General features: G+C 34.1%; 1 protein-coding gene across 3 annotated transcripts in view; it reads left to right on the forward strand.

The window, feature by feature from the left end:
- ttk (zinc finger and BTB domain-containing protein ttk) overlaps window positions 1–15,065 on the forward strand; it is a 31,112-nt gene extending 16,047 nt beyond the window's left edge. For all 3 annotated transcript variants that reach the window (XM_085950930.1, XM_085950929.1, XM_085950931.1), the window contains exon 3: window positions 12,851–15,065. In XM_085950930.1, coding sequence (XP_085807056.1) covers window positions 12,851–13,539 — 689 coding nt within the window. In that variant the 3' untranslated portion in view covers window positions 13,540–15,065. The remainder of the gene's footprint in view (window positions 1–12,850) is intronic.
- Window positions 15,066–15,951: the final 886 nt, after the last annotated feature.

Here is a 15,951-nt window from a genome sequence, read left to right on the forward strand (position 1 = left end):
CGCAGTCTGCATTGGAAACGATTTGTGATAGATAATTATTGTAAATTTGAATTATAAAATATATAGCATCTTATGAGGAATTAGATGCCTTACTTAAAAATATATTAGCTGATAAACTTTCAAAGGAAGACGAGTCGGGTTCACAATTATTATTATAAATCATTAGTGTCGACACGTTCTATGAGGAGCTTAATATATTATTACGAATTCAATTTTTTTTTACGAGACTTTCCTCAGAAGAGGGCATATTAAATTGGACAGTACGGTAGGTTGCAATCGCAAGAATCTCATTTGAATCTAATGCCGGGTCCACACCGAAAACAAGTCGCGCGACAACTCGTTAAATTTTACGATAAGCATGATAATTATCGTAAAATTTAACGAGTTGTCGCGCGACTTGTTGCCGGTGTGGACCAGGCATAACAATAACCGATATTTTAGTCTAAATTAAATCTAGAGTTATCAGCGTCACCGGCTTTAACATTTAGATTTTAAATTGGGTAGTTTGGTTTCTGGATTGACTATTTTCAGTTTGACAGACATGACTAACCTGATGTTATTTTTATTACCCCGTTAACAAAATTAATTTTGTTTGTAAATTGACAGATTTCGTGTCTCATTTGTACCGCCTTCATTTATTATGGTGGAACAATTGTCGCCAGTTTTTGTATTGTCATTTATGGCATTACAACCTTTGACACGTCTCGGCCTCTGAAAACTTCCAGCTCGGACACTTTCGTTGAGCATCCCTTAATCTCCTATGGCGCACTCCGATCATCTCACTTTTGGCCGTCCGCGGTCCGCTGCCGGAATGTTCTAATATGAATCCTATTATTGTCCGATTTAATGTGCTCCAAATATGGTTTATTTAATTATTAAAATAAAATAAAGATATTCTAAATTAGATATTTTCTCCGATTAGACAGTTGAGATATTTATTATCCGCGAATGAGAACGCCCGTTCCGCTAGTCTATGGTAATTTTCAAGTAGATAAAATATATCGCTCCTAGATGTCAATTACTGACATAGCAGAAAAAAAGTTTTAATAATATTTGATTACACTGAAAGAGAGAACTTTTCACGTTAAACGGTAGCGAGAGGCGGCGACGGCGACGGCCCTTATTTTTATCTAGTTTAGCCAGGGTAATTAATGCAACTAAAATAATAACAATTAGAGAATGAAATATTAAATATATATATGTATTGTAATCTTAAGTATAGTTATTATAAATATATATATACTGATGATTATTAAAATTTAAAATTAGTTAGGTACTGCAAAATTTCATGGCCTTATCGACAACAATATACAAAACAAAACATTCGACAACTGTGTATTACGAAGATTGTTGGAAAATTAAAAAAAATTAAATCTTTAGGATATTTTGAAATTATTAATGATGCATTATAAAAATATATTTAAATATTATCGTAATGTATATTTAAAAAGGAAAGCTTGTGAAACAAGACTCGCCCCGAGGGCTTTTACTTAAATCTGAAATCATGAGATGCCTCCACGTAGATGTACTTATAATATATTTACGATTTAAAACAAAAATGTATATATAATATTATGATTTTTTCTCATTTTCAACGGCTTCTAATGCTCTCGAGATAAATCTGCTAATAGATATTTCAAATGATCATAAATTTTTTCATTTTATTACATACGCTATACACATACACATGAGTGCTCCATTGTTCATAATTCGTAATTCATAATACGCTAATTGTAAATAATTCACAATTGTTAACTCAATTTCTATTATTTCATGCATATATTAATTATTATGAAAGAATGACAGAATCAATACAACTTGAGAAATATAGGTGGTTTACAATTTTAAAAATAATATATGAATTACGAACGTTGTTTTAAATCCCGATTGCAATTTATTTTGTTGGATATTTTTTTGCTTCATATTGTAAAATGATAATAGACGCATGAAGAAGACCTTCCATATTAACGACGTTATCAGTTTAATTCTGAGCTTACACGACCAAATTTGAAACGGATCATATTTTGATACTCTCAACTGGCGATAAACATTATTTAGTCATCAGCTTTGGTCGACGCGACTTTATGAAATTTTTCTTTTTATTTTATCGCCTCGGTAACTAGCTAGCGGGGTATCATAGTCATAGTCACGTGACTGTACATCAACACGTCTAGACGTGGCCGGTTTTTGGAGAACGGAAGTTCTTTTGGACATTTGAAATTATCTCGAAGCAGTTTCTTCTGGAGTAGACAATTTTCGATCGCAGCTGCGTATTGTACCTTTTATTAGAGACTTAATTTAAGTACAGCGATGACTAATATATTATATTGGCAAGTTCACAGTTTAGCAAATCATTGCCGACATTTACGCATGTCAAATTTTCATGATTAAATGTAGATATGATATCTTGTAACCGGTCTAACTTTTTACCTCCAATATAATTACGAACATATATTGAATTTTGGGGTCTCCCTTTTCATGTAAGCGGTCTCGGCGCTCTCGCATCGGGTCGGGTCCGGTTTAAATTGATATATCTTTTTGGGTCGAGGGAACAGCCACTATTCTGACGCCGACTCTTGATGATGTGTTCTTTCATCGGTATACAGAATCTATATATCTTTCGGAGGAAGCGAAGCCGTCACGAGCGCTGAAAGTTATGACAGAGGCCGTTTATTTAACTTATCGTAATTCAATAATTATCAAATAAATATTCAATGACCCGCGGGACTGTGAACTTGCATTTTTTTGTCTGCGCCGAGGAACTTATATATATTTTGTTGAAAATATAATGTCGCCGATATAATATAATATTGCGGCCGATTTGTTCCTATGATTTATATATGTCACGGGAGCGGTGACGCACTCGATTTTACGTTTATTCATTTAAATATGTAATTTAATATATTATTTATTTAATAATATAGACAAAAGGAAATCTTTCTGTGTTACTACAACCGTTGTGTTTTTTTAATGTGGCGCTATTATATAATATAATATATAGTAATATTGTTGAATATATTTAATTAATTTATTAATGTAAAGCATATTGAATTATTATTATTAAAATTATTGTAAAACCCCCGTTTAAAAAAATTATAAATAGGGTAAATTATATACTCCTTGTTGACTTATTTATATTACTTTATAATATTATAAATATTTTTTTAAGTATAAAAAAATGAATCGTAGGATACGATGCGAACTTACGCCGAATATTTCCGCTGCGGATAAAATATATTTTTCGTTCGTTCGTGATGTTTTTATTTTCTTGCGGCGAAGATTTACGGTTTATATACGATTCTTCGATACTTAAATTGTGTGAAAAAAATGTTCATTGCTTCCAAAATGCTTTTCAATTTTGATAACGGCTCATTGAGATCGGAAATATTCCAACCGACGAATGAATCAGCGATTCATTCGTTTTTCTCTCTCGTTGGACGGCTGACACTTCAGACATTTCAAAAAAGCTTTCGTAGATAATTTATAATGATAGCGTACGGCCATAGGGACCAAAATATTGTAATGACAACCAAATATTTCATATTTTTCTTTCTCATTTAAACCTGTATAATAAAATAGACAGTTAATATATCACTAGAGACTTTCACAGTTATCGGTGTTCGTTCTTCTCCGTCCTCGAAAACGGCATCCGCATTGAAGCTGATACGTTGAGGAAGAAAAGCAAAGATGCACAGTTACGGCCCAAATACGTAAAAAGACAACATTTAACGTTCGTTTTAATTTTCTTATTATATTCTATTCATCGTCGTGACGAATTGAGGTGCCGACGATTAAACGAGGACGGGTGACATTACCATTTTTACGGTAATCGTGTAATATAAGATTTGTCCTCCGAATGCTAAAATGTTAATGAATAAAAATCATTCTGGAATTTACAATCGCATATTTAACGTCGACTCGAATTAGTAAACCGATCGGTTCAGTCTTCAGCGCCCCGATTACACGAATATTAAATTATCATTTCAGCCGTGCAAACGTTACGCCGCTCTGTGAAGCTTTCGCGAGACTATAAAATTTCAGTATATCAATGTAGAAATATCATATTTTGTATAAATATTTAGTACCCTAATAATACTATAACATATTAATACAGAATGACTCATTTAAATGTGGGATTTTGTACTCGGGCGTAACCGTCGTAAATGTGTCGAGTATTTTTTTTTGACGTAATCACTGTAACTCTGACAGGGGACGGGTGAGGGGTACTTAATTATTTGTATTTGCTTTAAAAGAAATCTATCGACTCATGACCCGATCATTATTGAAAAGCGACTCGAGAGTTAACGGAAGGAGATTATGTATAAAGAAGACTTGTGAAAAATTCTTCATTGCCTTAGACGAAAAAAAAAATCATCGGAAATGCTTATAAAATTATATTATTAAGATTGGGGAATTATGGTGATATTTTAAAAAAAATAAAGATTTTAATCTGAATCAAAAAGACTGTAGAATCAAACGCGTTTCGGCCGAGCGAGAGAGGCGGGGAGGGAAGTGACGGGTGAAATTTCGGACACAAGTTAGATGCCCCATTTTTTTACTCAGTAATATATTGTACGACTCTCACTCGCGGACGGGGTACTCCCCTTTCCGCGAGCGAGTCTAATTATTATTAGTATACAATGTGCCCTATCTACACTCACACTCTAGTTTAATGACAGTATAATATATATATTATAATATTATTATCTTTTATTATTGAATATATTATATTTACTATGGAAATGTTTGACTTCTTAAATATTATTATTTATATAATGGTAGGTGACAGTTTTGTTTTCGACTGTCGTGATCATGTTTAACATACTTTGTGTACCTATTTGTTGGATAGAGATAGTTATGTTATTAATAAAATGGCATCCGTTTTCGAGTCGAGACCCGACTAAATTGTATACGCGATCAATTTTTAATTTACCAAATCAAAATCGATTACGATTCATAATTTTGTTTAAAATTATCGTCAATCTGAATGCGATAAACCGAATCGTACGACTAATTTCCCGCAATCGCATCCGTCGTAATGATTCAATTGTATTTTCTTTCCGGTATCTTCCACGATTGTCTCCCCTCGGAAACGGAGTCCCGGATGATGTACTAAAAATATTTTAAACAAATTTATTGTCAAGCCCTTGATTTACATATTATGTAATATTGTTTATTAATAGGTGATTGGAGACTCAAATAATAGAGTTTTATTTTACAAAGTTATAAACGTCTCGTTAATTAATTATTACTTATTATCTTTGTTTTAGTTTATTTTGCTTTGATTTTCGATTTTTAATTCTAGATTTTATAATAATTTTTTTTATTGTTTTCAAACGCCCTTTAATGATTGTTTTCAATATTTTGTTTTTATTTTTGGTTTAATATTATTTATAACCTTGTTGATTATTCCCAGACCAAAGCAGACGGGGTGTCCCCCCCTGTCGGATCGTTCATACAAATCGTTGTTGAATTTATAATGCTATTTATTGAGACCCCCCCTCGACTGGGGGGTCTTTGTCCGTATTTATTACTTTAAAGAGAATACTAACACATACAAAACATTTGAAAAATATGAAAAGGCGTCAAGGACACCTTTGATTTCGCTCATTCTGTCACCGTTATATTTAGGTACTTGTTAATTTAGTTACTTCTAAAAATATACTTTGGATATGGATAATGGATACTTATGCCATAGAGACGCTTATGATGTGGAGAATAATTGACTTTCAAATTCTTGCCTAAAGGAACTGTTCAAAATCTATAGATGGATTCTCTTTTTAGTGTTTTTCCATTAGTACTGATTATTCTGATCTCTTTATTTTCCTAACATTTTAAAAATAAAGTTTAGTTTGTACGTCTCTTTCGAAAGAATTTAAAAGGTGACAGATTTTGCTCTCGGAGCTTTAGAAATATAAATGGAATCGCTCCCGAAGAAAATGGTAAAAAATAACAATAGTAATTAATTACTCAATAATGAACGTCTTGCCGAGGATATTTACCGATCGCAATGTGTGAAATATAATACCTCTCGTCGATAATATTGTTTGCCAAATTATATGATAACTATTTTTCCATAACCCAATTCGAACTGTTAGTTTTCTTAAGGTTTGCCAAATAAATACAAAGGTACTTATGTATAATTATGTTTTTATAATCCACTCACGGCAAATGTGAACGGATTACGTACTGCATATCATGAAAGTCGTCTGCGGCGATGGACTTACTCAGTTAGAAACGTCAACGTTTCATGGAAGTTAATGAATTTGATTACACTATTTTAAAATAAATATATCCATATTCAAATTATTCAAACTCGCGTAACTGATGAAACGCTTGAAGTTTCTAAACGAGCGCCCGGCGTCTTTATTTAATATATCGATAACGTCTTATTTGACGTCAGTTTTATGTTATTACTTTCTGGTTTGACAGAATATTTCTATTTTACATTATAATAAAATGTGGATGATTTAACAATGCGAGGAAAATTAATACAAACGTTTATAACGCATGAGAAGAAACTACATAATATTATAAAGGTATGTTTACAATATCAAATTACTTCAAATTAATATATATTGTACAATTATTGCATATCTTTGTTTGGCTCATTTTTGTGCATGCCACATACATTTTTAAAACTATTTATTATTTGATTTCGTTTTGTGCTAAATTCGCTATTATTTTTTGCCCCTCTGTTTAGATACTTTTAAACATCATAAATTCGATTTTTTTTTGTTGTATTAGTGTATTAGATGTCTGTAGCCGAATCGATGAATGCTCATCTCGTCTCGTCTCATCCGCATTATTTTTGTTTTGTTATATTATTTTTAGTTTCTACATGCGTAGTTTGTTATAGATCTTAATCTTTCTATCCTTGCTAAATTAATGGCCTCTTTCCTATATTCGAGTGCAACAGTAGTTCGGTAGTTTTGTTTTATCGTAATTTCATTACTAAAACATCCCTGCTAACTCAAAACGACTACTTTACAAAAGTGACCCAGGATATCTAAAATGTTCTTCCACCGTAGAATACCGTATACGTTACGACAGTATAAAATATAAACATTTGTCTCATTGCACTGCTCCGCTCGCAGATGTACGTCTGCAGTGGATCACCAGGCATCCGGTTGACAGTCGGTAGAGTACTCGTCTCCGATCCCCGAATCGATGAATGTAAGAAATTACCAAAATTTGATTGAATTAATATCATGGCGTCGGCGTGACACATACCTATACCTGACTGATTCTGGCATATTTAGCAAGGATAATTGTTATTTTATTATACATTCTACTCCGCTTCTGAGGCTATTTTTTATGGAACTGTAATTTATGCTACTAGGTGTAACGACAATTCTTATTGGATTTAGTTAATATTATTACTTGTGTAGCTTAAAATGTATACAAAAATTTATTTTGTTTTAGTCTTACAATATTTAGGTTTTATTTATTATACAATATTATTGTTTTAAGTCTACAAAAGGATTGGCGGTGTTTATTCTACTTTGGTACAAATCTTAAATGATGAATGATGAATCCGTATCCATCTGAAGTCTTCTACTCTGTGGCAATACTTAATTACCTTCTACTTTTATAGATTCCGTTTTAAAAAAACCATCCCTATTTCGATTAATTAAACAGATGCAAACGAAATTGTTTTCTTTTGAATTGAAGAGTTACATTTATTTAAACATTTGTTTCAATACGTAAACGATACTCATTTACGACGGCGTTTCTCAAATTTCAGTCAATGGGTAGCCTGCGTATTTCATAAATAAATTAAAAATAATCACCATTTTAATAGAATTCCTCTCGTTTATATTTTCTTCTGTATCATCGTTCGATGCGCGCGTTTGAAAGGTTTTTTTCGAGCGTCGTGCGGTCTAGAAAGTTTGGGAAACGCCGTCAGTTTAAGAGATGACTTCCGTAGAGAGACATCTCTGTCTATATTCTTCCGCAGACGGCTGAAAATAAAATTTTGAGATTCCGGGCTCCCGCAAATTTAATAATATTTATTTATGTTAATAATTTAGTAATTATCGAAGTCTGAAAATGCTGTTTTTTTTAATTTATAAATAAACGCCTCCTAGGTAGCTATTTTTCATAATTTCCTCAGATTATAATTTTATTTATAGCGACATTCTTCGAATGAGGGATGTTTTAATTGGCGACACTTTCTTATTCTGGCTGTTATTTTGAAAACTACAACAGATATTTTTTTACGGAACATGTTAATTTTGTAATGTTCCTTCGTAAAGCTTGCCTGATTCCTTCGGGAACGTATCATTCGATTCCTATTACAGTTAGTTACTTAATGTGTTCCCTCGTTACAGCAATATTTAGAACTTAACTTTTATCTTATTTTTTTTTTTTGAAATACTACGATATTTCGAAATCCTGATTTGATTAATTATTTAATAATAATAAATAATAGTTTATAAATTAATTATGGTAACTATTTATTTTTGTCGCCACTGCTATTGCTATATTATTGTATGTACTGGTGTCGATTTTATTGTTATTCAGTAAGACTTGTTAACATTTAAGTAATCCTTCATTTTACCTACCGATCCTTATTATTATTTAAAAGAAAAAGGTTATTTATTAATTTGGGACTTCATTTTTTTCCTCCTTGTTTGCACCTTTATAATTTTAATCTCGTGAATGGTCAAAAGATATTGTTTTACAATAAATTTTATGTAACAAAATAATTATTTACAATCTTCAGCAAGGTACTGATACACCTGCATAAAACATGAATGATAGCAAATAATGTTAGTGAAAGTTGAAGCCCATAGCCTAATGCCTGGTCCACACCGGCAACAAGTCGCGCGACAACTCGTTAAATTTTACGATAATTATCATAATTGCTTAAGAAATTTTACGATAATTATCATGCTTATCGTAAAATTTAACGAGTTGTCGCGCGACTTGTTTTCGGTGTGGCCGCACTTTAAGGTTGCACGGGCGTTTTTTCATGTTCGAATACCACAATTCCGCATACAAAAATATGGACCGCAGCAACTCGAGCGTGACCGGCCAGATACGGCGTGAAATCCTGCCGAAGACGGGACAGTGAAACGCGTTTTCGAGGTCTCCCGCTGCGGTCTATCTATTGGCCGATCATCACGCCGGTCTAGATGGTCACACGGGCGGGAAATCACGCAGCACTGTATTTATTCCACTCTCCGCTCTTTTCATTTGTCATTTGGATAGTGTATCAATGATAATCGTCTCATGGCGGAGGCTATAGGAGCGAACAGTGTGACGTTGCACGGCGTGATTTCATGCGGAACTCGAGTGTGAAATCACGCATGTGCGACAAGGGGTGTTTCAGTATTTCCCGCTGCGTGAAAATATGCCCGAGGTAATGTGTCAAAAACGGCCGTGTGGCCTTAGCCTAAGATTTTGAAATTGAGCATATTTCTTCATGAAAAATGTTCTCAAATATAAGTGGTCTTTTAAAGCAATATAATATTAACCATTTTCCACATTGTTTTTTTTTTATTTTTTAAATTATTATGTATTGTTTGTTTATTGTTAGAAATCTACTCTTGTTATGATTTTGTTTTCTTCATATTATATTATTTAAAAATAAATTTATGGTAAATATGAAATAAAGAATATATTTTCAAGAAAACCCTTATACTTATTTATTTTTTATTTTTCTCGTTTCTTCCCGCATTCTTTATGAATTGATAAATTGACGGAACGAGAGCGCAACGGAAATACGCACACAGCAGTCATGACAGACCTTCGAATTGAACGGTCGCCGCTATGTTTTCAATCGATCAAACTGAGATGAATAAATACATTTTGCCATTCGAGAACTCTTCAACGTACATAGATCAATAGTTATGTCTGTTTGAATATTTGCGCTGGCTGAAAAATTTTTTAGCAGACATTCCTCCACAGCTCATTATTTTATCTAACTTAACCTAACATTTTATTATATGATGGTATTGCCTCATATAAGAAAACAGTCTTGTTCACAGAAAGTTAAAAGATATTTTTGCTTGTAGAAAACACACTTACACTTTTTCCGTCCACAATGAACGTCGGGCACCCTCCAAACTCCCGGGAGCGACTTCCCGAGACCTCGCACGCATGATTCCTATTCAGATATAATATATTACAGTCGATCGTCGATGAGAAAAGACCTTCTCGCTTGCTGTAAAACGCTGCAAACCTTTTGAGAGCGGAGAAATTTTCTCATAATTACCGAATTGAGAAGCTCTTCCTTGGAGGTCGGAGGCAAAACTAGAACTGAAAATTCCCATAGTCAATCTGGTTATCTCAATGTGACACTTGATCTATAATCAAATATGACCGTCAAAGTGTTGCTTCCGCTGTACTCTCAACTCCTCGAATCTAAACATTTACAGAATCCAATATCCGATTTTCGAACAGATTGCAAATTTATTTTTACCTATTACTAGTTGTTTTAATGTTCCATCTATTTAATTTATACTATAATTATTTATTCATGCTATGGACACAAGGAGGACCCTGCATAAAGTAAGAAAAAAAAACTAAGAAAACTGAATCAGACAAATTTATTTGTAAAGCACTCACTTAAATCTTCGATAATTTGGGCTGCAATTGTTGAATGTTCAATTCTAAGATTATAAGGTTTACAAATTTGATAACACGTCCCACCACAGTTTTCAGCCTGCACTGATTTTTTAAACTTTGATTTATATGTTTTACAATTCAATGTAGGGAAATAATAAATTTTATTGTCATAACTAGATGGCCGCGCGGCATAAGCGTTGGACTATAAAGCCGTGGGTCCCAGGTTCGAATCCTGGGTCTGGCAAGTACACATATTGTTTTTCAATTTGTGTGTCAGGGTATGGACCTAATAGGTTGAGCAAGTGGCTGACATCCATTTCTCGTAAAAAACAAAAATCTGTCAATACAAACCTCCACTCTGTAGTGGCCCATATGATCCTATCAGGATCGGACATGGTCGAAAAAAAAAAAAAAGAAAGATGAATAAATGTGACCAACACACATGACATGTGCTTAACACAAAAATATTAAGTAATATTTATTGAAATAAGTGGGCTTTTGCATTAGTCAGCCGATGATGTTCGGATAAATAAGAAATAATGCATAACGATAAACACGGCGCCCGCGCCCGCACCCCTGCTGGCAAAAGTCATCAACTCCCATTAAATAATTATATTTTGTAAAGAAAAATCAAACAAAAGATAGTTTCAGATGAATCAAGAACCGATTATCTACGCATACACAAACCTTGTAGATTAATTGATAGAGAGTAATTTTAATGAGAGCGTGTTGCCATTACAATAATAAATTTAAATAATACTATATTCACAATGTGCAATTAACAATTATCGGTAAAGTTGTTGAATTATTGAAAGTTTTTATTAATTTATATAGTGAAGTTTTTGGCAATTAAAAAATATTGATAATGGAAAGTGATGTTGCCATCTTATTGATAGTTTTGATAAAATATAGCAAATGTCTACGCATAGGGATTGTAATTAGTCAGTTTTACATAATGCTGACATTCTATCAGCGGCGCAGGGTGGAGGTAAGCTGTTAAAATGAGACAAACAGTGCACACTGAACTTTGTCAGTCGTACTTATTTGTTTTCATTGAACTAATAATACAAATTGCGGATAGTTTTTAAAAATTAATCAAACCCTGAATAAACCAAAACCAAACCATAGGAAATCTGATAACAATTGTGCACACTTTTTTTTGAATTATCAATAAATATTACAGGGGCTGTTGGTTAGTTATTTATAATTCATTAAGGCCATGCATTAGTTGAGGCACGGTCTAAAAAGATCGTTGCTAGGCGATGTGCGGATTGCGGGTCGCGGGTGCAAAAGACGCCTGTCAAACGAAATATTATTTCTCAAATAAATCCAACATACGTCCATTTTATGTTCTGTTTATTATTCTATTAGTAACAATAATAATATATTCATTAACATGTTTTCTTTTTAAAGTAAATGGGTAACGTTTTTAGTCATCTTTACACGATTTTAGAATTAATTGGCCCGTCGCCATCACGCAGCAAAGTGACGTATGTCTGACTCCACGTTCTCTCAATGAATGCGAAGCGAGTACAAAATTTCGTCGCGCGTACAGTTGAAAATTATTTGGCGTTTCACTGATGCGTCACCTTAAGCCAAACAAATAATAGTGGATAATAGATTATAAATTATTCTTGTATCTATAAAATCTTTAAAATTATATATGATTTGATGTCGAATATTTTTTGACTATTATTTATCATGGCTTGATTTACGCAGGCTTTAATTGAATTTTAAAAACTAACAAACACCACCTGCAATTTGTATTATTAGTTCAATGAAAACGAACAAGTATGACTGACTAAGTTTATATCGGATCTTAACAGCCTACCTCTAACCTTCGCCGTTGCATTCTACGCATCGCGCTCTTAGAGAGTTCCCCCTAAGTTCTATATCATGCCGAGATATTTTACAAAGATCAATTTTAATTTTGCTAAAAGTACCATATTTTGATGTAGTAATAACCGTAGAATGTAGATTGTTGCAGATTAGTTGCTTTATTATAATTTAAAGCAAAATTGTTGTTTCTTAAGTTATATTGTAAAGTTTTATTTTTTAGATGTTTGGATAAAATTTTGTCAGCTTTATTGTCAAATCTTTTGAGCGCTATTTAATTTTACAGCATACAATATTTAAATGCCATCTGAACACCTCGTCATTTAGATATTGTATTATGTAATTTGGACTCTAAAGGTTTGGAATATTTTTGTGCTTTTGTGTTAATATAAGTATTCATAAATTCGTTGTTTTTTAAATTTCTATTGAACATTTTCAGGAAAAACGCCGCCCGGATTGCTGATACCGAAATCGGAACCGGCCGTCGAAGGGAAACTCCAGTCGGCCCTGACCGCCGACCTGCTCCAAGGAAAGATTCGAATAAACCCGCTGACCCAGACCGCCACCACGTCCAACCTGAACGCCCTCGAAACCTCGCCTAACTTTCAAACCGACGTCTTGAACAATAACAGCCTTCCGCTCAGTCAGCAGGGCTCACCGCGCCAGCCCGCCAGACGCAGGGTGCGACGGAGGGCCAACTCCGCGTCGAACGACCCCGCGGAACAGCTCACCGAAATGTCCGTGCGTGGCCTCAATCTATTCCGATACGCCTCTGTCAACGAGGGCATCTACCAGTGCACGGAATGCGCTAAAGAGAACATACAGAAGACATTCAAGAACAAGTACTCCTTTCAGAGGCACGCCTTCCTGTATCACGAGGGTAAACAGAGAAAAGTGTTCCCGTGTCCCGTGTGCTGTAAGGAGTTCTCCCGCCCCGACAAGATGAAGAATCACATGAAGACGACGCACGAGTGCTACATGCCTAAAGATTGCGTTTTTCCGCCTGGGTATTTCTTAATGGGAGGCGGGGAATCCCCGGTGCCTCCCGGCATCAGAATGGACTCTCCCGTCGGACTCAAAATGGAGTCGGGAGGGCCGGAGTCGTCTCCGGATCGGGCCGGGGTTTGACGTCCGTCTGTATCGTTGCGGAACCTCTGACGAGGGCCACTGGCGCGTGAGGCTTCATCGGTTCGAACCAAACATAAATATTTCCATTCAGTATCATTTTCTATTTTAAATTACACAGGCGTCATGTTCTTGACAAACATGAGACCTGACCTATTTCGCAAATTCATATTACAGCACTCTAATAACTAATTTAATATTTGTAACTGAACATGTTAACAATATTAATCTGAATTTTAAAAAAGGCACTGACAAAACAAAACTACCGGTAATACTTCTACGTGATTTATGTCTACTGAGGATACGACTGATTAAACCTTACGTGTCTTCATAATATTAAACATTGTTATTCTGACGGCTCCGATACCGATGTCATAATAATTGTGTTATTGACAGAGCTTTTGCGATGATTGGTCAATAGCCATTCATATCATTTTCAAACTGTCTACACTCGAGAACCAAATAAATATAATTTAGGAAATTAATTCTACCGACTGAGGGTACTTGATGGAATTTGAATTCTAATTGATTTAAGTATTGTACTGTTCCCTTCGAGTCATTATGGGTTTTTACAAACACTTTATACTAGGTACCTAATTTATTGTATTAAACTGCTATACACAAGAATTATTTGTATTCGTTGTCAGTGTGTATTTGCCATTGGTGAGTGCGCATAGTGCCTGAAGATGCCAAAAGGCGAAACCCTGACGCAATAATGACTTAAACTTAAATCAATTAGCATTTAAATATAGTTTATTTCACACATTCTGGATTGTAACTGACATAACCAAAATGGCAAATAAAACAGTAAAAATACATACATTTTGCACTTATGATGACATCGGTAAGCTGAGTTGTTGTTGATTGAAGTTGAATATGATACTGGCTTCTTACGATGCATTCTTTGTCACAAATGCAATGCTATGCGAATCTTTGTAACACCTCTTTAGATTGTTATGTGAATGTTTGTATAGAAGAACGCATCGTCTGGAGCCGATCTATATTCTACATATTATGTAATATATTATATATGGTTCATTCCTGAGGTTTCGGCAAGTATTAATTTTACCACAAATGATGCGGGCCAGTCTCACACGATAGAATACAATCCACAAAATGTTCACACATTCATTTTGTATTAGATCGTGTCGAGGGATTTATTATATTGAGTGTTAAAATGTTCACAGTTAAGTAATTAGGAATTATTATCATTCAATCGTGGCTATAGTTGTTAAATGTACCTATGAAAAATGAATTTTGAACCGTATTAATTTTAGCGTACCGACAGAGTAGCCGGCGTATACCGGTCGATCTGCTTGTGTTATGATAATATTATTAAAATTGATCAAATCAGAAAGACATCACAATATCGATTTGGCATATCCGACAGATGGCGGCGATGGGCGGAGGTAGACTGATCCGACATAAATAGTGCACACTAAACTTTGTCAGTTATACTTATTTATATTCATCGAACTGAGAATACAAATTGCACATGGTATTATAACCAAACCGAACCATACTAAATATTACGTAAAAAATATTCTTCTATCGATAAAATGTCTACAGTTGATTGAATTTTCAAAACTAACCGATTGGTACCGTCTGCAATTTGTATTCTTAGTTCAATAAAAATAAATAAGTATGACTGACAAAGTTTAGTGTGCATTATTTATGTAAGATCTCCGCAGCCTACCGCTATCCTTTGCCGCTGAATGTCTGCGCATCACTGTCAGTAGCGAGATGTAGCGAATACACCTTCGGTATAATTTTTTCATCAGTCAGTCATATTTCAGTTTGCGTCTTCGCCATTATTTTATTTATTTTGTATATTCAAGATAACGTCATTTTTATTATGCCAGTTAAATTATTGTCGGCATTCGCATAATATGTACGTAATATGCATGTACGTATGCATAATATGCATGTAAATAAAATAAGCATATTTTGTTACCTACCCTATAATTGACTACAGTAAAATGGACGCTTCCAGTGGTGACGACTGAAAATGACATGTATTCTTGCATTCAGTATGTTGACGATATCGGTACCTGTCGGTTTCGCTTGCGGTGAAGCGGGATTTAAATCTCGTCGGTTTTGCTGATTTGTCAAAAAAATTGTGATATCTTCGCGGTGATAACCAAAATACTGGCGAACTCGCGAAACATGAAAGTCCCGAACGAAACAGACTGCCGTCTCGATTGTAATTTTATTGTACGCGCATCGAAACAACTATGCCCCAAAGTCCATTCTAGTTTTGTAAATTCACCTCGTTCGTTAAAAAAGTTCAGATCGTCCGTCTCGATGTGGAGACGGTTCGATTCGATCGGCGCGTCGATAGAATGATACCAGTAGTAATTTTTAAGTTTTTTTTTTCAATATCTAGATAAGTCTAATGATGTTTAACAGTTAAGA

Source organism: Rhyacophila brunnea, unplaced genomic scaffold, assembly GCF_057557595.1.
Source record: "Rhyacophila brunnea isolate RB1 unplaced genomic scaffold, BYU_Rbru_1.0 scaffold_24, whole genome shotgun sequence".
In the NCBI taxonomy this organism is placed as follows: Eukaryota; Metazoa; Arthropoda; class Insecta; order Trichoptera; family Rhyacophilidae; genus Rhyacophila; species Rhyacophila brunnea.